The sequence below is a fragment of the Dictyostelium discoideum genome, assembly GCF_000004695.1.
Source record: "Dictyostelium discoideum AX4 chromosome 2 chromosome, whole genome shotgun sequence".
NCBI classification, from domain to species: Eukaryota; Evosea; class Eumycetozoa; order Dictyosteliales; family Dictyosteliaceae; genus Dictyostelium; species Dictyostelium discoideum.
The window spans coordinates 4,118,089-4,142,003 of NC_007088.5; the positions used below are offsets into that span (position 1 = coordinate 4,118,089).

General features: G+C 21.5%; 8 protein-coding genes across 8 annotated transcripts; 4 read left to right on the forward strand and 4 right to left on the reverse strand.

Annotated features, from left to right (window-relative positions):
• Positions 1-2,508: 2,508 nt before the first annotated feature.
• DDB_G0274255 (hypothetical protein) lies at positions 2,509-5,977 on the forward strand (the record flags this gene model as incomplete). Its single annotated transcript, XM_638923.1, has 3 exons — positions 2,509-3,439; positions 3,511-4,195; positions 4,267-5,977. The coding sequence occupies 3 exons, from the start codon at positions 2,509-2,511 to the stop codon at positions 5,975-5,977; spliced, it is 3,327 nt and encodes a 1,108-aa protein (XP_644015.1).
• Positions 5,978-6,438: 461 nt separating this feature from the next.
• DDB_G0274257 (hypothetical protein) lies at positions 6,439-7,119 on the reverse strand (the record flags this gene model as incomplete). The annotated part of the gene is made up of 3 exons (XM_638924.1): positions 6,439-6,537; positions 6,653-6,751; positions 6,868-7,119. The coding sequence occupies 3 exons, from the start codon at positions 7,117-7,119 to the stop codon at positions 6,439-6,441; spliced, it is 450 nt and encodes a 149-aa protein (XP_644016.1).
• Positions 7,120-8,002: 883 nt separating this feature from the next.
• On the forward strand, positions 8,003-11,588 carry DDB_G0274259 (hypothetical protein; the record flags this gene model as incomplete). The annotated part of the gene is made up of 2 exons (XM_638925.1): positions 8,003-8,336; positions 8,416-11,588. The coding sequence occupies 2 exons, from the start codon at positions 8,003-8,005 to the stop codon at positions 11,586-11,588; spliced, it is 3,507 nt and encodes a 1,168-aa protein (XP_644017.1).
• A 123-nt stretch (positions 11,589-11,711) lies between these two features.
• DDB_G0274261 (hypothetical protein) lies at positions 11,712-13,019 on the reverse strand (the record flags this gene model as incomplete). The annotated part of the gene is made up of 3 exons (XM_638926.1): positions 11,712-12,088; positions 12,198-12,636; positions 12,732-13,019. 3 exons carry the CDS (start codon positions 13,017-13,019, stop codon positions 11,712-11,714), a joined length of 1,104 nt encoding a protein of 367 aa, XP_644018.1.
• A 707-nt stretch (positions 13,020-13,726) lies between these two features.
• On the forward strand, positions 13,727-14,720 carry DDB_G0274263 (hypothetical protein; the record flags this gene model as incomplete). The annotated part of the gene is made up of 3 exons (XM_638927.1): positions 13,727-13,810; positions 13,910-14,170; positions 14,388-14,720. 3 exons carry the CDS (start codon positions 13,727-13,729, stop codon positions 14,718-14,720), a joined length of 678 nt encoding a protein of 225 aa, XP_644019.1.
• A 371-nt stretch (positions 14,721-15,091) lies between these two features.
• Positions 15,092-17,826, reverse strand: DDB_G0302543 (cyclin domain-containing protein; the record flags this gene model as incomplete). Its single annotated transcript, XM_002649135.1, has 2 exons — positions 15,092-17,003; positions 17,168-17,826. 2 exons carry the CDS (start codon positions 17,824-17,826, stop codon positions 15,092-15,094), a joined length of 2,571 nt encoding a protein of 856 aa, XP_002649181.1.
• A 1,281-nt stretch (positions 17,827-19,107) lies between these two features.
• On the forward strand, positions 19,108-20,844 carry DDB_G0274713 (1-aminocyclopropane-1-carboxylate synthase; the record flags this gene model as incomplete). Its single annotated transcript, XM_638929.1, has 3 exons — positions 19,108-19,124; positions 19,323-19,394; positions 19,485-20,844. The coding sequence occupies 3 exons, from the start codon at positions 19,108-19,110 to the stop codon at positions 20,842-20,844; spliced, it is 1,449 nt and encodes a 482-aa protein (XP_644021.1).
• Positions 20,845-21,138: 294 nt separating this feature from the next.
• Positions 21,139-23,082, reverse strand: DDB_G0274265 (hypothetical protein; the record flags this gene model as incomplete). The annotated part of the gene is made up of 2 exons (XM_638930.1): positions 21,139-22,890; positions 23,032-23,082. 2 exons carry the CDS (start codon positions 23,080-23,082, stop codon positions 21,139-21,141), a joined length of 1,803 nt encoding a protein of 600 aa, XP_644022.1.
• Positions 23,083-23,915: the final 833 nt, after the last annotated feature.

Below are 23,915 nucleotides of genomic sequence, written 5' to 3' on the forward strand. Positions count from 1 at the left end.
TTTTTATTAAAAATTAAATTCCCAAAGAATAAGTAATAATATTAAATTTTATATATTAAATTTCTGAGAGAATGAAAAAAAAAAAAAAATTAAAATTAAAATCAAAAGTTGTTGTTTTTTTTGTGGTTTTTGTTATTATCATAAAAATAATTTTAAGTTGTTGTTAAAAATAACCACAAATTTTCTTGATTTTGATTTTATTTTTTTTCTTTTCCTTTTATTTTTTTTATTTTTTTTTATTATTTTTTTATTTTTTTTTAATTTTTTTTTTTTAAAACTTTTAGATATTAAATGATTGTTTATGATATTTATCATACAAAATTAAAATTCTTTATATTTTACTCGGGTTAATAAGAATTTCTATCACCCAAATTGGGCTTATAGAAATTTTGTAGTTTCGAATTTTTTTTTTTGATCTCTTTTTATTGAGATGAAATTTTTTTTGTAATTTAATCATCAATCTAAATCAGGATTGTGGTAAAAAAAAAATTAAAAAAAATTAAAAAAATTATTAAAAAAAAAAAAGAGTGCTGGTTGATGAAAAAAAAAAAAAATTTCAAAAAAAAATAATTTGCCATTGTTTAATATTATTTTCTATTATTAAAAAAAAAAAAAAAAAAAAAAAAAAAAATAAGAGTATATTTCATTTAATAAACAATATTAAATTTTTTTTTTTTTTTTTTTATTTTTATATTTTTTTTTTTTTTTTTTTTTTTTTTTTTCATTACCATTAATGTAGTCGCATCAATAAACTTTCAATAGTTAACAATCAATTTACAAAATCTAGATATTTTCTCTTTTCTTTTTTTTTTTTCTTTTCTATTCTTTTTCAAACAAAAAAAAAAAAAAAAAAAAACAATTATACATTTTTATATAAATATATATTCTTATAAATCCAAATTTTGGTTGTTTTGATTTTTTAATAATATTTTATTTCTATTTTAATTTTTTTTTATTTCAAATAAAAAAATATTTAAATAAATAATATTCAAATAAAATTAAATTTGTAGGTACAAGTATAAAAGACAACACAAAAATTATAAACACACACACATTGCAATTTATTCATACTCACACATAGATATATTTATCTTCAGTGACAAAAATAAAAAATTTATAAATAAAAAATATTAAATCAAAAAAAAAAAACTAAAAAAAAAAAAAAAAAAAAAAAAAAAATCAAAATATTTAATGATTGATTAAATTTTAAAAAAAATAAAAATATCAAACAATAATATCAACTAGAACTGGTTAAATTTTTATAAATTTATAAAGGTAATTGTTTTTAAATGATGTATAATTATTTTATTAAAAATTTATTTTCTTTCCTTTTTAAATTTATTTTTTGGGCAAAAAAAAAAAAAAAAAAACCAACCATCAGATGTTAGTTACAATGGAAAAAAAAAAAAAAAAAAAAAAAAAAAAAAAATTTTATAAAAAAATTACAAAAATCTTCCAAAAACAAAAATGGTTTTCTTTTTTTTTTTTTTTTTTTTTTAAATCACAATTTTTCCAAATTTCAATGATGGTCAGTAAAATATTGGTACTTTTAAGTCCTTGTTTTATATTAAAAAAAAGATTTCATATTATTTTGTATAAAACACTTTTTATAGTGGTGTTTTTAAAACTATTATTAAATTTAATGTCCCCCTCTTTTCTTTTCAATTTTTTGTAAATGTCACTTGCCTCAAATATTACCAAAAAAAAAAAAAAAAAAAAAAAAAAAAATTTTGAAAAAAAAAAAAAAAGAAAATGTAAAAAAAAAATCATAAAAAAAAATCAAGCACTCCACAAGATAAAATTTCAATGTTCACAAACATTTGTCCAATAGAATCATTTTTGTTATTTTTAACTTTTTCCATACACTCCTCACTTTGAATTTATTTCAATTTTTTTTTTTCTTTTTATTTTTTTTCTTTAAAATTATTTTTTGAGTGTTGGAATCAAAAAATTTATCCAAGCTTTTAAAAATCATATGGAAATCCACAAATATTTCAAACACATGCAAACACCCCCACACAATTGACCCCACTCATTTAAATTTTAATTTTAATTTCTTTTCTTTTTTTTTTTTTTTTTTTTTTTAATTTTTTTAAAAATATTGAGTTGTTTTTTCATTATTATTTTTATTATTATTATTATAATTATTTTTTTATTTTTTTTTTTATTTTTTTTATTAAATCAACACTAAAACTTCAAAAAAAAAAAAAAAAAAAAAAAAAAACAACTACCATCTTTTTAATGATTAATATTATTTTATATTTTTGATTAAATCAACTTCAAAAAAAAAAAAAAAAAAAAAAAAAACATTTTATATTTTCATTTAATAATTTTTGTTTTTTTTTTTTTTTTTGTCAACCAACAATAAATCTATCAATCCAATTATTAAATCAATCAAAAAAAAAAAAAAAAAAAAAAATTCCAACAATTGTATTTTTAATTTAAACCAATCAAAAAAAAAAATAAAAAAAAAAAAAACCAAAATAAAAACTAAAAATAAAATAAAAAATGTTTTCTGATCAAAATAATAATAGTAATAGTAATAATAATAATAATAATAACAATAATAATAATAATAACAATAATAACAATAATAATTCTAGTCCAGTTTTTCTTTCAGAATTTAAATTATCTAAATTATCACATTTCCTTACTAACACTGAAAATATTAATATTAATAGTTCACCAATAATGCAAGGTAAAGGATTATCAGATACTAACCAAACAAAGGTTGAATTGAGAAATAAATTGATAAATAAAAATTCAAATTCAAATTCACCAATAATAAATGGTACTCCAACTCCAAACTCCCCATCACCATTATTCAACTCATCGTTACTACCACCATCATCTCCTTCCATAAATAATAATAATAATAATAATAATAACACTAATAATAGTAATAATAATAATGTACAAAAAACTCCAATGAATACAAATTTAAATTTAAATAATATTAATTTATATAATACTATAAATAGTTCACAATCAGTACCATCATCACCACAAGGTTTGAATCAATCAAATTCATCACCATTATTAAATCAATCATCACCAAGTTGTTTTATGAAACAACCTCAATTCAATAACCAAATCCAACAACCACCAGTACCACCACAACAGTTACAACCACAACAACCACAACAACCACTACAACCACAACAACCTCAACAATTTCCACAACTACAACAACCACAATTACCAATTCAACAACAACAACAACAACAACAACTACAACAACAAAATCAACAATTCTTTAATGGATACCCACAACAAACTAATAGTGGACCACCATCATTTTCTGAATATTGTGATCCATCTATTTCAATAGCATCACAAAGAAGATCTTCTTACCCTGGTGTAACAACAATGTCACCAAATTTAATGGGTTTACCAATTAACAATCAAGTTCCAATTCAATTCCCACCTTCACAACAAGGTAAAGTTTATCTTTATATTTATATTTATATTTTAATATTTAAATAATTAATCTTTTTTTTTTTTCTCCAGAATTAGGATTTTCACCACCATATTATCCAGTGTATTATACTCCACCACAACAATACTATTTTCAACAATCAATGTATCAATATCCACAACCAATGCCACCAAATCAACAAATGTATACTAATGGACAACCAATTCAAACCCAACCAACATTTCATATTGGAACACCTCCACAACCACAACAAGCAATGTATACTAATGGAGCCTATATGAATGGTGCACCAATTCAAAACAATAATATACAATATCAACAACAACAACAACAACAACAACAACAATTACAAATGCAACAACAACAATTACAAATGCAGCAACAACAAACAATTCAACAACAAATGCAACAACAACAACAACAACAACCAATTCAACAACAATCTCCACCCCAACAACAAGCAAATATACTGTCATCAACATCAACTTCATCATCATCAATACCAATAAATACAAACCCATTAATTAATGATTCAGCTGTTGATGATGACGATGGTTTAACAGAAACAAGTAAATTAAAACCATCAAATTTAGCAGCTACTAAAATTAAAGTTGGAGAATGGGAATGTTCTGCATCATTCCCAGGTGATATCATTGCAAAATTTTATTTTACAAAAAAACAAATCGTTTGGGAACTTTTAAAACTTGGTTTAAAAAGCAAAATGGTCATTTCATTTAGTGAAATTACTGCAGTAAAGTAAGTTTTATTTTGTGATAGTTATTAATTTCCTTTTTTTATTATTATTAATTATTTTTATTAATTATTAGAGTTGAAGATACATCAGATGATTCAGCAACATTATCAATTGAAATTAGTAAAGCACCAAAATTTTATAAAGAAGTTAATCCACAACCAAAAAAAAATACAACATGGAATTTATCAAATGATTTCACAGATAATCAAAGTGCATCAACCTATAGAAGACATATCCTAACTTTTAAAAAATCATCATTAGCTAAGAATATCGTTAAACTACATAAAAGTGACCAAAAATTGAAAAAATTAATTGAAAATCAACATTTTACAACAAATGATATTTATTTACCTGGTGAATCTCCAACTGATGATTATTCATATAGTAATAATAATAATAATAACAATAATAATAATAATATGAATAATAATAATAACAATAATGGTAATAATAATATTAATAATAATAATAATAATAATGGTAATAATAATAATAATAATAATAATAATAATAATAATAATAATGGTATTAATAATAATGGTAATAATAATGGTAATAATAATAGTGGTAATAATAATAATAATAATAGCAATAATAATAATAATAATAATAATATGAATAATAATAATAATAATATTAATAATATTAATAATATGAATAATAATGATAATAGTTGTAATAAAATAAATCTTTCATCTTCAATACCAACATCATCATCAAATTATAACTCATCATCCCCAATAAATGATTGTAATGAAAAGAAGAAATGTCCAGATAATAATAATAATAATAATAATAATAATAATAATAATAATAATATTAACAATAGTAATAATAAATGTAATAATAATGTTTTTAATAGTAGTAATGGATCAGATCATTTCCAACATAATAATAACAATAACAATAATAACGATCATTTAGTCGATTATCAAAATAATAATAATAACAATAATATTAATAATAATAATAATAATAATAATAGCAATAATAATAGTTTAACATCGTCAACAATTATGAATAATAGCACCAATTCAATATCACCATCATCAAATATGAATGGTAGTGGATTCGTTGATATACCCAATGGTAATAATAGTACAAATAATAGTTATGCATCATATCAGTCAACTCCAATTATTACTAGTGGTGCTAATATTTCTTCTGATAATTTCTATTATGTACCACCAGTTACAAATAGTAATAATAATAATAATGAAAATATAAATAATAGCGGTGATAATTTAAACAAAAATACAAATACTACTAATAATAACAACAATAACAATAATAATAATAATCCATTATCATTTATATCTCCCCAACACAATCCATTGTATTTTGAAAATAATAATATCAATAATAGTAATAATAATAATAGTAATAACAATAATAATGTTTTAGGCGGCAATTTTAAACAAAATTTATATTCACCAGATTATAGTAATAATAGCCCACAACTTTCAAAAGGATTCCAAAATATGGGTTTAAATTCACCTTCTATAAATTTTAATAATAATAATATTGGTGATGGTATAATACAACAACAAACTTCACCAATATATTATGATAATAATATTGGTGTGGTTGTTGATAATAATAATAATATTAATAATGCCTTTCATAAACAAAATGCAAGATATTACTATAATGATACTAATAATATTAATATTGCAAATAATAATGGTTTGGAAAATAATAACAATAATAATACTGTTACTTCTGAAGGCAATGATGAAATTGATGAAAAATCAAGATCAAAAAAATTAAAAAAAAATGTATAATAGTAGTGCTTTTAATAGTATAATAAAAAAATAAAAATATTCTCCCTCTCCTCCTCTTTCAAAAAAAAAAAAAAAAAAAATATATAAATATATAAAAAAATAATCAAATACAAATAATAATATAAATAATATAATATTAATAATTTAAATATAAAAAAAGATAAAAAAAAAATAATCTTTTTTTTTTTTTTTTGTGTTTTTCTTGGATACAACCAAAAAAAAAAAAAAAAAAAAAAAAAAAAAAAAAAAAAAATGAAATAAAAAGTTATAATATAAAAAAAAAAAAAAAAAATCTTGTTTTCTAAATATACATTTTTCTTTTTTTTTATTGTGATTATTATTATTATTATTATTATTATTATTATTATTATTATTATTATTATTATTATTATTATTATTATTATTATTATTATTATTATTATTATTATTATTATTATTATTATTATTATTATTATTTATTATTAAAAAGTCTTGTTTTTGTTCTCTTCAAAAAGTGGACGTAATTCACTTGACTCTTTTTCCATTTCTTCGTATGATCTTGGTTCTCTCTCTTTTTCAATCTTTTTTATTTTTTTTTTTTTTTTTTATTTTTTTTATTTTTTTTTTTAGGTTAATATCAATATGAAGGTATATATAAAAAAAAAAATAAAAAAAAATGAAAAATTTATAAATTACCTCGTTATAAATTTGATCGTTATTTTCAAAATCGAATTTCTTTCTTGGAATAATATGAATATGTACATGTTCGACAGTTTGACCTGCATTCTTTCCATCCTAATTAATTATTGTGAAATTATTAATACTTTTTTTTAAAAAATTATGTAAAAAAGATTGGGTATAAATATAAATATAAATATAAATATAAATAAAAATATAAATAAAATAAATACCTGAATTGCAAATGTTATTCCATCACCATTGAAATGTTCTTCTACAACAGATGAAATTCTTTGAGCGGATAACCAAAGATCAGTGAATTCTTCTTTTGTTAAATCTTTAACTCTTGGTACAATTCTTTTTGGACATACTAATACGTGACCTGGAAGTACAGGTTTCAAATTAACCAATGCAAAAGATAATTCTGTAGTAAAAAATATTTCTGATTGTCTGATTAACCAAGGTCCAAAATATGTTGTTGTCATAATTAACTATTACTATTTTTATATCTTTAATTAAACAAAAAAAAAAAAAAAAAAAATAAAAAAAAAAATAAAAAAAAAAAAATAAAAAAAAATGATCACCAAAAAAAAAAAAAAAAAAAAAAAAAAAAAAAAAAAAAAAAAAAAAAAAAAAAAAAAAAAAAAAAAAAAAAGACTCTGAAAATTTAATTTTATTTTTTTATTTTTAAATTTTTTATTTTTAAAAAATCACCAATTTTGGAAAATATAATTTTATGTAAATTTTGGAAATCCTAATTTAAAAAAAATTATTTTTCTTATAAGACTCTTTAGAAATAATTAATTATAATAATTATTGTAATGAACGACTACTGCTTTCGTTACATCCTCCAATTTTAAAATCTTATCAATCATAATATTTTCAAAGAATCTCTTGAATTTTTTTTTTTTTTTTGTTTAATTAATGATATACATATATTTTTTATTTTAATATTCTTTTAAAAAAAAATATAATAATAAAAATAAAATTGAAAAAAGAATAGGGAATATTCTTATTTTTTTATTTTTAAAAATTATGAATAAATTCTTATTTTTCATTTTTCTGTGAATAAAAAAAAAAATCAATTTTTTTTTTATTTTAATTTTTTTTTTGAGAAAAATCTAGAAAAAGATTTTTTTTGTCATCAATTTTTTGAAATAAGTTGGTTTTTAAAAAAAAAAAAAAAAAATTCATTAAGCTTATCTATCATGCACGCAGTCAAAACATAATGGAATTATAAAAAAAAAAAAAAAAATAAAGTATAACAAATAAAAAACATAAAAAAAAAAAAATATATAAAATCAAAAAAATAAATTAATAAATAAATATAAAAATAAATAAATAAATATAAAAATATTAAGAAATAAAATGGAACCACCATCACCATTAATTAAATCAAATTTAACAATTCATGAATTGAATGTTAATTTATTTGAACCAATAATTACAGAAGAGAATGATAAAAAGGTAGCCTCAATTGATGGTATTTTAAAAGCAACTCTTCAAATTCCAATTCAATCAACAAAAAGAAAATTATTATTAATTGTAATTGTTGATAAGAGTAGATCAATTCAAACTGCATGGTTTCAAATTCAATCAACTCTTTTAAATTTATTTTCAATGATTAGTAATGTTGATCAAGAAATTATTTTAGAAATTTTATTCTTTAATAGTTTTTGTTATAGATTAAAATATACAAAAGGTAAAAAAAAAAAAAAAATAAAATAAAAAAATAAAAAATATTAACTTTTTATTTTATTTTATTTTAATTTATTATACAGAAAATTTTAGAGAATTAATTTTAAATGAGAAACCAAATGGTAAAACATGTTTTGCAGCAGCATTTTCAATGACAGAAGATACAATTAAAAAATATTATAAGATTAGTTCAGAATTTAAAAGTGAAAGAGATTTTGATACACAAACTGATACAGCAATTGTATTATTAACAGATGGTAGTCATACAACTACAAGAGATCATAAAAAGGCATTTAATAATTTACGTAATACTATTGATTTGGTTAAAAATGCATCCATTGTAACAAGTACAATGGGTTTTACACCAAATTCACGTTTTACTGATTTAGATGGTATTAGAAGATTATTGGGTAATTCACCAGGTATTTACCAATATAGTGATCCTTCCGATGGTGCATATGCTCTTCAAGAGAAATTAACTTTTATTTTAAAATATGTTTTAAATTCAAGTAATACATTTAATTTAAATATTAAAATTGAAACAATATATAATAATAATACTACTACTACTACTACTACAACTGATGGTTCAACTACTACTACCACTACCCCTACTACTGTTGATAATCAAAAAAGTTTAATAACATTTAATAACGAAACTATTAAAAGTTCAATTAAAAAGAATTATCAATTAACATTTGATCAATTTGGTATTGGTGAAATATCATTAGGTATAAATTCAAGTGGTTATAATATATCAGAGATTATAGTTGATTTCGATATTAATGGTGATGAAAAATTGAGAGAAATTAAATCAATTAAAGCAACAATAAAGAATGATCAATCAGAGGAATCAAAATATTATACAATTTTAATTGGTTTAGATTCAAAGATTAATTTATTGTTAAATGAAATTGAAAGATTTAATGTAACAAATAAACCAAGTGAGAAGCAAAAATCTGAATATTTAAAACAGATAATTCAATATCAAAGTAAATTAAGTGAAATTGATAATATGAAGTTATTTAGAATTAAATCTGCAAATCGTTCAGAATTGGTTGAATTAAAGCAACAATCATTGAATATGACATCACAGCTATTGGATTTAATTAATAGTTGGGATCGTTCTGAATGGTCAACCACATCAAATGCTCGTGTTGCTGATATTACCTATCGTTATTTATTTAAGAATACAGGTCGTCAAAGACGTATGAATTTAAAGGTTGCTAGAAATTCAACAAATATTAAAGAGGAAGCAAATAAATTCAAAGATTTACAAATTGATATGGATGAATTGGAGGATATTGCAGATGGTGATGACGAAAAGCAGTCATCACTTTTAGAAGCCTCAAAGCAATTATTTACCGATGTTTTATCTTTATCAGATTGGACTGAAGCTTTGGAGGAAAAGGATATTATGGGTTTCGGTTTATCAATTCAAAGACCTGAATCTGTAATTGATGATCCAACTCAAATTCGTATTCAAGATATTTCAACCACTTTTATTTGTAAATCTTCAATTGAGGATGCTATTGCTTTATCATTGGAGGTTCACGGTCAAGAAAAGACTACTGGTGGCTTTGAAGTTGGTCATGATAAACAGTCGGTTGCAGTTAGGGGTAGAGGTAGAGAAGCTATCAACTCTTTCTTACCATTATATTTACATAAAGAACATTGGAAACCAATTAAATATCAATTAAAGAATATCATTGCCTATTTTGTAACTTTAGATCCATTGGCTTTCTCTTTTGATCAAATTAATGCTTTATTCTTGGTTTTAGGTACATTAATTTCAAAGAATGATATTGGTGAACGTGAACTACTCTTGGCAATTCAATTCACTCGTACATTACGTGAAGTTGCTGTTCATCTTAATTTCATACCAAGAATGTTACAACAATTAGATGCAATTGTAAATAATCCAATTTATTTAATATCTGCTCAACCAAAGAATTTATTCGTTTTAACTTCTTATCTTTTGGTGCTCACTGATAAAGAATTGGAAACTGTATTTAAAAATGGTTCAAATGATCATTTTAAATTATGGCAAAATATTTTAGAATCTTCAATTCGTCGTGCTTGTTATACATTTTTTGATAAAATGGAACAAACTAAAATTGATTCTTTCTTATTTCAAATTTTATTTGGTAGTTCAAATGAAAAAATTCAAGAAATTGATAATGATAATGGTAATCTTGAAAAAGAACCAAATGAATTATTTGATTTATTATTAAATTATAAATTTGATCAAATTAAATTTAATGAGCAACAAGATTATGCTGAATTATTAAATATTAAAAAGAAAACTTTCACTGATGATGATGTAGATCAATCACGTACTATTAAAAGAGTAAATCTAGAAATGGTTCAATCAATGATAAGAATTTCAAATTTATTAGAGAATAGAGGTTATCCAAATATTACTATATTATTAAATTCATTAAGATATGTTAAAACTTGGAGATCAATTTATAAAGATCAAGATAATATATTCAATGTAATCGATTCAAGATATGGTATTCCACCAACTGAATATATTGAAATTATGAAAAATGGTACAAGATCTTCTTCAACAACTGGTAATTCTGTTGTTAATAATAATAATAATAATAATGGTATTGGTAATTTCATTAATACAATTAATAAATTCTATGGTGATTCTTTAAATTTTACACCTGAAATTTTATTAGATCATTTAAGAGCTATGATCGTTCAAGCAGTTTCTTATAGAATTAATAGACATGCCACTTTTGCTGTAGTTGAAAAGAAATTAGAAACTAGTGTATTCGATGATCATAAGAAATGTATTTCAAATATTACCAATGATGTTATGTATCGTGCAGCTGATGCAATTAGATCAATGAAAGCAATTTTAATGTTTTCTGCAACTATGGATAAGGCTGCAAGATCAACTACAATGGATGATTTTATCAGTACAATTCCACCTATTAGAAATTCATTTTTTATGAAATTCGTTCACTCTTTAATGGGTTTTGGTAATAATCAATTTGGTGAATTAAAATTTGTTGTATTCCTTTCAAATATCTTTGTAACTTGTGATGATTATGGTACTATTTCAACTAGAAAAATCAAAGATCACACTTGGGATTTTGGTAAACATTTTTATAAAGTTATGATTAGATCATTTGGTATTGATAAAACAAAACAAATCGTTCAAAAAGTTAATCATCATATTTATTTACATGATCGTAAAATTTTTTATCAAAATGATGATGGTGTTTGGGAAAATAATTAAATTAAATTAAATTAAAATAAAATAAATTAAAATAAAATAAAAATTGAATTTAAAAAATAATTATCATTCTGTTGCATTATTTATTTATTTTTTTTTTTATTTTTTCATTTTTTTTTTTATATTTTAGAAATAACAAAATGGATTTAAAAAACTAAAAAATGAACTTATAAATGATGAACTTTTATTCTTGTTAATTGGAAGTGGTTCAGGTGAACCAATGCTAATCCAAGATGTACCATTTACAAATAAATATGAATCTGATGGAGAATTTGATAAATAAATTGAAACTTCTCTTACAACTTCATTACCATTATCAATTGTTCTATTCAATACAATTGTTGAACTATTGAATGAAACTATTGACCTAATATTTCCAATATTTAATGGAATTCCACTATTAATTCTTACTGAATAATGATTTTTAATTCTCTTTAAAAATAATCCACTTAAAACAATTTTATCTTTTTCTTCATTCATTTTTACACTATTTATAATTGGTTCTATATATAAATATTAAATTATTATTATTAATATCTTTGATTTTATATTAAAAAAAAAAAAAAAAAAAAAAAAAAAAAAAAAAAAAAAATAAAATATAATATACTTTACTTATTGGTAAAATAATGAAATGAGCATTATCATTAAATGAAATTACATTTGTTGAATTTTCACAAATTTCAAATGATGCAATATTTTTATCATTTTGTACTTTTGGAGTATATGAAAAGAATTTATTTTTATCTTTTTCACGTGTTATTATTGGTGTTGGACATGCAAGTGGTGAATAATAAGTAATGATGTAATCTTGACCATTTCTTATTACATCTGGTGGGTAAGTACCTGAACTACAAATGAAATTTAAAATTGTGGAAATCTTTGTTGATGTTGAATAAATACAAACTTGTAAATCATTACCATCTTCACCAAATTTAATATCAATAACATCACTCATTTTATTTATTGATGTAATATCCTTACAAATTTGACTACCATTTACACCTGTAATTTTTTCACAAATACTACTTGCTCCACATAAACTAAAATGAATCTTTTTTTTTTTTTTTTTTAAGCCATTGAAATTAAAAATATTAATAAAAATAAAAATTATTAATTTTATTATTATTATTGTTATTATTTATTTACCATTTCAGGATAAAATAATTTTGTAAAATCTTGACCTTCCATTTTTGATAAATCAATTGAATATGTATCAGTTGAATAAATACAATCTTGATGTGATGAACCAGTTGATAATCGGAAATTATTAATTTTACCTTGAACTTCAACTTCAACAACATTATCAGGAGTTTGTTTAAATGATTTCAACCATTGTTGATCATTACTTGTATCTAATATTTTTTCTTGACTTGAATAAACCAAATTATAAATAAAAATATTTATAAAAATAAAAATATAATTTTTGGAATTCATTTTATTTAAATAATTATTTATTTAATAAAAAAAAAAATAAAAAAAATATTTAAATAATAATAAACTAAGCAAATAAAAAAAAAAAAAAAATCAAAAAAATATATAAATAATAATAATTTAAATTGAAATTTTTTGTTTTGATATTATCAATATTAAATTCAAAGATTACACCCACCTTCTTACATTAGCCCTACCAACCCCATTAAAAAAAAAAAAAAAAAAAAAAAAAAAAATTTAAACTACAAATTTTTTTTTTTATAATTATTCTTTTCATTCAAATAATTATTTATATTATTTATATTTCAAATTTAATATAACATACAAATAAAAAATTATATATGTATATATATTAAAAAAATAAAACTGAACTTCAAAATACTTAATCTTAAAGGGTTTTTTTTTATTATAAAAATTAAAAAAAAAAAATGAAAAATAATTTTCCTTTTTTGAAAAATCAAAATCATTATGATTATTTTGATTTTCTGAATTTGGTCATAAAAAAAAACCCTTTTAAGTTTAAAAGATCTTTTTACCTTTTTTTGATTATAATTATTTTTAATTTTTATTTTTTTTTTACTTAAAATTTTTAAAAAAAAAAAAACTATAAATAAAAAAAAAAAAAAAGCATTAATATTCTCAAACAAGCCCATTTTTGAAATTATAAATTCCAATTAAAAAAATATATAATAATTATAAAAGATAAAAAAATGATGACAACACCAACCAACTCTAAACCACAATTAACAAGTTTAAGATATAGAGGATATGTTCAATTTGCACAAGTTTTAATGGTACCTATTATTTTTTAATAACATATTAATAACAATTAATTAAATTAAATTAAATAAACACTAATAATAATATTAATTTTATTTTTAATTAATTTTTAGGCATTCCATGGAGTTGACTATGACATGTGCTATGTTGACAAAATAGATGACCAATTAAGAAAGGAACTCAAATTTGACCAATTACCATTATTCCGTGAAACCGATGGTTTCAAATTAAATCAATCATTAGCCATTACCAAATGGGTTGGTGATAAATATGACTTTATTGGTAAATCATCCAAAGAAAGAGCTCTCGTTGTTGAAACGGTTGCATGTGTTCATACTGATATTGTCATGCCAGCAATCAGATCTGTTTTAACTGTATGTATATAAAAAATCTTTTATATAATAATTTATAAATTGATGGAAATAATAATAATAAATATACTAATAATAATAATAATAATAATAATAATAATAATAATAATAATAATAATAATAATAATAATAATAATAATAATAATAATAATAATAATAATAATAATAATAATAATAATAATAATAATAATAATAATAATAATAATAATAATAATAATAGGGTCAAGGTAGAGATAGAATTATTAATGTTGTAATTCCAAGATATTTCGGAGCATTTGAAAAAGTATTAACAGAGAATAAATATCTTGCATGTGGTGATTCACTTACCATTGCAGATCTTTATTGTTATGTTGCCTATGATTATCTTGGCCATCTTGGATTTGCACCAGATCATTTACAAGGTAAATTCCCAAAGATTGACTGCTTAAAGAATCACTTTGAATCAAATAAAAATGTTCAAGAATATCTCAAAAAGAGACCAGACGATAATGAATTCTTTAAAAATCTTCCAGATTGGTTAAAGAAAGATTCATGTCCAACAATGAGCTGTTAAAATTAACTCTTCTTTCTCTATAATCACTTTCCCCCCCCCCTCATCTCACTCACACACACCTCCAACCATTACTTTATATAATTATTACTCTATTAATAATATTATTATACTATCTCTCTCATATGTATCTTATTTTTTTAACTAATTAAAATTAATAAAGATAAATTTAAAAAAAAAAAAAAAATATATTCCAACCATTGATCTTGTTTTAATAATTATTCTATTAATTGAAAAAAAAAAAATAATAAAAAAAGGATATTTATAAATATCTTTTTATTTATTTAATTTGTTTTTTTTTTTTTTTTTTTTTTTCTATTGTTTTAATATTTTAATATTTTATTTTATTTAAAAATTATAATTTATAACTATTTTTAAAATATTAATTCTTCATCTTCTACAGCTTCTGATTTTAATCTATTTAAATGAGGTAAAACATCAAATTGAGAAACGAAAAGAGTAAAAGATAATTGAGAGAAAACTAAAAATTCTGAAGCCAATACTTCTTTTTTACTGATATCAAACCTTTTTTCAACCTGTTCAAAGAATGGACCCAATGCATTCTCCATTGCTTTAGTATCATTGAATTTAGCAGCCAATAAGAGACAAGTTGAAGCGACCAATTTAAAGTTTGAACGAGGTATTAAATTTTTCATAATAAGTTTTTCAATTAATACATAAGCCAAACCCAATGTGCTAATCTCTAAACCTGATTGAATTGTGATTTTCTTTAGCTTTCTTTTAATCTTTCTAATTTTATATAATGTAATACCAGGTTGACTAATCCATTGATGTTTTTGTCTAAACTGTTCATTTAATTCCTCTTTGATTGCACCTTTCTTTATGAATGGGAAAATCGATACTTTATAACTTGGTAAATTCATTACGGTTCTATGTTTTCCAGTTTTCAATTCAGAGTTATCTAAAAAGGTTGGGTCATATTTAAGTGGAACACCATTGCAATCTAATTCATCACCAATTAGATCATTATCATTTTCACTTGCTAATAAATGTGCATATGATATCTCTTTCTTTCCATTTAAACCAAGATTATTAAGAATTGATTCTTTACTTAAATAAAAGTTTGTACCACCACTACCACCTCCACCACCGCCACCACTACTATTACCACTACCTCCAACACCAATACCACCATTAATTAACATTTGTCCATCACTACCACTACAATTAATATTACCACCCATAATCATATTATTATTATCAATATTTGCATTGTTTAAAGAATTAATATTTAAATTTTCCTTATTTTTAATACCACTATGATGATGATGGTGGTGATCTTTTTTACTAGTTTTTAATTTAGTTTTACGAGATTCACCTTTAATTAAAGAAAATACAGAAATTGGATGACCATTTGGTGTTACAAATACAATTTTTTGTTGAATTGATAAATTATAATTTGAATTATATTCTTCAATTGTATTTCTTTTCTTTGTTGGTTTTTGTTTTGATAATTCTTGTTGTGATTGTAATTGTAATTGAGACATCTGATGTTTCGGTGGTGGTTGTTGATATTGTAAATGTGGTTGTGGCGGTATCATATTTTGATTCTTTAAAAGTTGTTGTTGTTGTTGTTGTGATTGTTGTTGTTCACTCCTTTGTTGAATTTGATTTAATAAATTTGGTGGTAATGAATTTGGTGAACCACTATAAAAATTATTTTGTTGCTGTTGTTGTTGTTGTTGTTGTTGTTGTTGTTGTTGTTGTTGTTGTTGTTGTTGTTGTTGTTGTTGTTGCTGTTGTTGTTGTTGTTGTTGTTGTTGTTGTTGTTGTTGTTGTTGTTGTTGTTGTTGTTGTTGTTGTTGTTGTTGCTGCTGTTGTTGTTGCTGTTGTTGTTGTTGTTGTTGTTGTTGTTGTTGTTGTTGTTGTTGTTGTTGTTGTTGTTGTTGTTGTTGTTGATTTTGTTGTTGTTGTTGCTGCTGTTGTTGTTGTTGTAGATTTTGTTGAGCCTGTTGTTGAGCTATTTGATCTAATATAATACCATCATTTTTATCATATATATTGAGTTTATTATTTTCATAATCTCTTTCAAATATATTTTCTAAATTATTATTTTCATTATCATTATCGAAATTATTATTATTATTATTTATAGTATCATCTCTATTATCTAATGATATTGGTTCTTTTAAAGGTGTACTATGAATTGAAGGATTTAAATTTAATATTGGTGTACTATTATTACCACTATTAATGTTTGTATCATTCTTTTTACTATTATTCTCACCAAGACTAATACCTGTTAAAAAATTCATTGCTTCTTTTCTAATATATAATAATAATAATAATAATAATAATAATAATAATAATAATAATAATAATAATAATAATAATAATAATAATAATAATAATAATAATAATAAAAATAATAATAAAAATTATGTTAACAATGTATAATATATATATTAATATATATAAGAATAACTTACTTGACAGTTTTTGTTGAATAATTTGAAATTATATCTAAAAATAAAGATAATTGAGAATCAGGAATTTTAGTGAAAGAACCTTTTGAATGGGCTAAATCTGATAAAACTGGATGAGGTTCAAAGATTGTTCTTGGTATTGGATCCAAGAAAATCTTATCAAATTGTACCAACACATCAAATGTTCTTTCGGTTTCACCTTTAGAGGTAGTATCATTGATTGGTTGTGGATCATGAATTACAGTTGATTGAGAAACAATACGGTCAGTTCTTTGTTTATTTAGTGTGGATATTGAAAAAAAGAATCTATCACCTTTTTTAAGTGGTGCATCTTGTCTATTCTTTATATTTAGTTTAACTTTTGATCCAACTTTAGCTTCAATGGTTTTATAAGTACTAATTTTTAAATTAAATATCCATGATTGGTTACCTAGACCATCAGTAGATTGACTTCTACTTTTTATATTTGTTATTGATGTTGGTATTGCTGTAGATGATGATGACGATGATGAAGATGATGAAGATGATGAGGATGATGATTTCTTTTTACTACTACTACTACTACCACTACTACCACTACTAATACCACTACTACCACTATTATTATTATTGCCCATTTTCTTAAAAAAAGACATTTTTTCTGTTTTACCACTACTGCTCATTTTTTTATTTTTATTATTATTTTTATTGTTATTAATATTATAACTGGTTTCTCCTAAAAATAATAATACTACTACTACTACTTTTTTTACTACTACTAATAATGTTAGGTTTGAGCTTTCTTTTATTTAAACTTTGGGTTCTCTTACTACTAATTTTGTTGTTATTATTGATGATTTGAATTATATTATTCTTTTTACTTTTTTCACTAAACATAATGCAGGGTTTTTTTAAGTTATAAAGTTTTTTTTTATTTATTTCTGTTATCTCTCTTTTTTTTTTTTTTTTTGTAATTTTTTTTTTTTTTTTGTGTGTGTTATCGTATTGCAATGTGCTACTCTTTTTGAATTTTTTATTTTTTTTATTTGTTTATTATTATTTTTTATTTTTTTGTGAGTGTGTGAATGTGGGAGTGAATCAAATTAATAAGAAGAATATTATTTAATTATTTTTTATTTATTTATTTTTTTTATTATTATTTATTATTTTTTTATTTTTTTTTATTTTTCTTTTTTTATTTTTTCTTTGTTTCTATAGAAAAAAAAAAAAAAAATTTTATTTTAATATTACTACTATTGTTAGTATTTATTAAAATAACGTATTTAAGGATAAAAAAAAAAAGTTGCTTATATTAAAACACCTCTTTTATTATATTATTTTTTTTAGTATTATTATTATTATAATATTTTTTTTTTTTCTGTTTTCTCTATATTTTACTTCAAATAATATCTCTCTCGTTATTTGATGATGATTTAAATTGAAAAAAAAATAAAAAAATAAAAAAAAAAAAATAAAAAAAAATTAAATAAAAAATTTCAAATAAAATTAATTTTTTTTATTTTTTTTTTATTTTTATTTTTTTTTTTTTTTTATTGCTCAATGATTTTTTAATCACCAAAAAAAAAAAAAAAAAAAAAAAAGATATTTCGCCTTAAAAAGAAAGAAAATAACTGAGATTTGAAAGAATATTAACTTCAAAACAATTTACTATATATTAACATTTTTTTATTTTTCTTTTTTATAATTTTATTTTTTTTTTTTTTTTTTATTTATACCAAAAATAATATTAAACAGTAATTATTTTTCCTCTTTTTAAAAAATTAAACATTAAACAATTAAAAAAATAATTTAGAGAAAAATAACCAAAAAAAATAAAATTTTAAATTAGATAAAATAATAAAAAAAATTAAAAAATAAAAATAAAATAAAAACAAAATATCTGAATTTTCAAAAAATAAGTTTGGATAAACACACATTCCCACCTGCAAATTTTTTAAAAATAAATGAAATTGAACATCGAGTTTTCTTTTTTCTTTTTTTTTTTCATTTTAATTTTTTATTTTAAAAATAATATTTTCGTTCGCGAACAAAATAAAAAAAAAAGTAAAAAATAAAAAGAATTGAATAAAATAACAAAATAAGGAACATTCTATCTAATACTTTTAAAAATTTATAAATCAAGTAAATAATTAAAAAAAAGTAAATAAATATTAAAAAGTAATAATACACAAACTATGGATTATAATTCAGAATATGAAGGTTTTTCAGATAATGCCATTAGACTATTAAGGTAATTATAATTATATTTATAATTATTTTTATTTATTTAATTTATTTAATTTATTTTCTAATAATAAATAAATAAATAAATAAATAAAAGTGCCCCAAAAGGTAATTCAAAATTAGCAATGGCACATTTTATAGCAATGTCAGATTTATATAATTCAAAGAATAATCCAAATGGATATATTAGTTTAGGTATTGCAGAGAATGTATTATCATATGATATATTGAAAGAGAAATTAATATTTGAAAGTGACGGCAATGATGGAAAAGAGATAATGGCAGCAGCAGCACCACTACAAAGTTTAACTCAATATAGTGAAATAGGAGGTATACCACAATTAAGGGAATTAATAGCAAAAGAGTTATTACAAAATCAAATTTTCAAAGGGTACAAACCAACCAATGAAAAACTGTTGGTTAAAAAAGAGCAAATATTAATATCAGGTGGTGCAACACCATTATTAGAGAACATTTTCAATTTATTTTGTAATCAAGATGAAAAGTGTATTATACCATCGCCATTTTATCCATCATTCGTCTATGACGCATATCAAAGATTTGGTGTAAAAGTTATCGCTGCAAAATCGGAAATTTTCAAAGACCCACTCAATAAAGGTACTAGTGAAATCATAGATTTCAAATTAGATTTAAAAGAATTTGAATCACTATACAACCAAGGTGGTGTTAAAATGGTACTACTCTGTAACCCAAACAATCCAACAGGTTACATCTTTAAACCAAGTGAAATTAAAGAACTAGTTAAATGGTGTAGAAATAAAAAAATTCATTTTGTTAGTGATGAAATTTATGCATTGTCAGTATTTGGTAGTGAAGATGGTAGTGATGGTGGTAATGAATTTAAAAGTATTTACGAAATACTTGAAGGTGATTTAGGAGAATATGTACATGTGTTGAATGGATTTAGTAAGGATTTCTGTTTGAATGGTTATAGAATCGGTTATTTCTATTCACAGAATGAGACGGTTTTTAGATACATGTTATCTACAAGTGCATTTTATAGTTGTTCAAATATCGCTCAATATACTGCTATCAACATTTTAAAAGACAGAGAATACTTGGAACGATTCATTAAAACAAATCAATCAAATTTAAAAGAATCTTATGAATTTGCTTCAAATTTATTAAACCAATATTCAATTCCATTCATTAAATCATCAAGTGGTGTCTTCCTATCATTGGATTTACGTGCTTGTTTAAAATATTTACCAAATGATACTACTACTGATGACGATCAAGATAATACTGATCCATTCTCAAAAGAAATTAAATTGTGGGAAGAAATTTTCAAAAATAAAGTTTTCTTAAATAGTGGTAAACTATGTTATTTTGAAAAACCTGGTTTCTTTAGACTAGTTTTCACTCTACCAAAAGATTTCATTGAACAAGGTATTAAAAGAATTGCTCAAGTTTATAATTCATTATTAAATAAATAAATAAATAAATAAAAATAAACATATACAACACACACTATTTAATTATACTTTATTGATGGTGATGGTGATGATGATGATGATGGTAATGGTGATGTTTTCAAGTTTATAACTCATTATTAAATAAAAAAATAAAACATATAGGACACACTATTTTTATTAATAATAGAAATTTATTTAATTTTGTTTAATTGATTTTTGAAGTTTATGATATAAAATAAAATTTAATATAAATTTTGAATGAGTTTTGTAATTATATTTTATTGGTGGTGATGGTGGTGATGTTGGTACGGTGTTTTAATAAGCATCATAAGCATTTTCAACGATTAATTTAGCTTGAGCAACTATTTCTGGATTAACAGTATAGTCAGCTTGTTGACCATTAATTTGACGAATAACTTCTTGTTCTAATTCAGAAGTGATTTCAAAAGCAGCTTCTGCCAAATCTTGGTTTTCAATTTCTTCTGGAACCAATTGACGTTTAGAAACACCTAATCTGGCGAATAAACCTGGGTTTTCAGCATCTTCTTGATTATTACCATTTAAACCAAGACCAATATCAAGACCTAATAAATCATTAGTATTTTCTTTTTCTTGTCTTGATTTTCTACCTTGTCTACCTTGTTTTGATTTTCTTGATTTTCTTGATTGACTTTCTTCAACTTTCTTATTAACATTGTTTTCATTTTGATTTTGTTCTTGATTAGCATCATTCACTTGATTATCACCATTTTCTTGATTATCTTTGTTTTCTTGATTAGCTTTGTTTTCTTGATTAGCTTTGTTTTCTTGGTTTTGTTTGTTGGCAACGTTTACATCAGTTTGAATTGCAGCAGATTGTTTAGAGTTTTCACTTTGTTTTTGTGCAGCATTATTTCCAATTTCAATACTTAGAATTGATTTATTGTTGTTTTTTTCTTGTTGATTTTGTTGAGCTTGTTGGTTTTGTTGAGCTTGTTGAGCTTGTGGATTTTGTTGAGCTTGTTGATTTTGTTGAGCTTGTTGATTTTGTTGAGCTTGTTGATTTTGTTGAGCTTGTTGATTTTGTTGAGCTTGTTGATTTTGTTGAGCTTGTTGATTTTGTTGAGCTTGTTGATTTTGTTGAGCTTGTTGATTTTGTTGAGCTTGTTGAGCTTGTTGAGCTTGTTGAGCTTGTTGATTTTGTTGTTGGTTTTGTTGAGCTTGTTGTTGATTTTTTTGTTGTTGATTTTCTTGTTGATTTTGTTGTTGTTGTTGATTTTGTTGATTTTGTTGTTGATTTTGTTGACCCAAACCAACTTCAATGTTTAAAATTGATTTGTTACTATTTTGTTTTTGGTTATTTTGTTTATTCAACTCTTCTTGTTGTTGATTATTTTGTTGATTCAATTTTTCTTGTTGTTCATTCTTTTGTTGACTCAATTGTTCTTGGTTTATTTCTTGTTTTTCATTTTGTTCTTGTTTTTCATTCACTTCTTGTTTTTCGTTCACTTCTTGTTTTTCATTCACTTCTTGTTTTTCATTCAATTCTTGTTTTTCATTCACTTCTTGTTTTTCATTCACTTCTTGTTTTTCATTCACTTCTTGTTTTTCATTTTGTTCTTGTTTTTCATTTTGTTCTTGTTGAATTTTGCTTTGATTATTTTTATTTTCTTGATTGTTTTCTTGATTGTTTTCTTGATTGTTTTCTTGGTTTTTTTCTTGATTGTTTTCTTGGTTTTTTTCTTGATTGTTTTCTTGATTGTTTTCTTGATTTTCTTGATTAAGTTCCATTTCTAGATCTTGGAAATTATGAGTGGCTTCAATTTGTTTAATTTCTTTATCCAAGTTATTTTCTTGTTCATTTTCATAATTGTAACCTTCATTCCATTTTTTATTAACGATTGACCATTCTGGATTTTGTTCATTATGATTTTCATCAAGGACCATTAAATGGAACATGTTCTTCCATTCATCAACGTATTCTTCCATTGATGCCAATCTATTATAGATTGATTGTTGATATGGATTCAATTGAGTTTGGTCAATATTTTCAAACCATTTTTGTAATTTAACATCAGTAGTGGCACACTAGGAAAAAGAAAAAAAAAAGAAAAAAAAAAAGAATAAAAAAAAGAAAATTAATTTTAATAATTTTTATTATTATTATTATTATTATTATTATTATTGTTTTTAAAATAATAAAAAATAATATGAATTTGTTATACTTACAGCTACATTCACAGCCAAACAACCTACTAATAAAGCTTTAAGTAATCTCATTTTATTAATAATTTAATTTATTTTTTTAGAAAAAAAAAAAAAGGAATGATACAAATTGTACAATTACTATTATTTTATAATATTATTAATATTATTTTAATGGAAACTTGATACTAGATAAACCAAAAGTCAAAGTAAAAAAAAGAAAAAATTATTAAATAGTAAAAAAAAAAAAAAAAAAAAATTAAATTAATTATAATAAAGAAAAAAAAAAAAAATGAATAAAAAAATTAATATGAATTATATATATAACAAAAAAAAAAAAAAAAAAAAAAAACTCCCACTAAACACACTAATTATATTGCAATGGTATATTTAACAAAAAAAAAAAAAAAAAAAAAATTATAATAATAAAATTATTTAAATTATTGTCATATTCACAGTCTACTAAAAATTAAATCAACACTCACATATACATTCACACATTTACAAAAAAAAAAAAAAAAAAAAAAAAATTATTTTACACATTAATAATACACCCAAACACTCCCACTAAAAATGCAATGGTGTGTTTTTCACTACCGGCATATTTAAATTAAAAAAAATAACAATAATAAAAACTAACACCCAGAATGAATTAAGAAAATTTACAAAATTTTTTTAATTTTTTACACAATAATTGCCAAAAGAATCAAATAAATTAAAAAAAAAAAATAAATAAAAAATCAATAACCAATGGTCATTGGAAGAGAGATAACTAAAAATAGAAAAAAGAAGTAAAAAAAAATTTAAAAAAATAAATTAAATAAAAAATAATTTTGTGATGTAATTTACATTTTTTTTTTTTAATTATTTTTTTTAATTATTTTTTATTATTGTAAAGTAGTTAATTG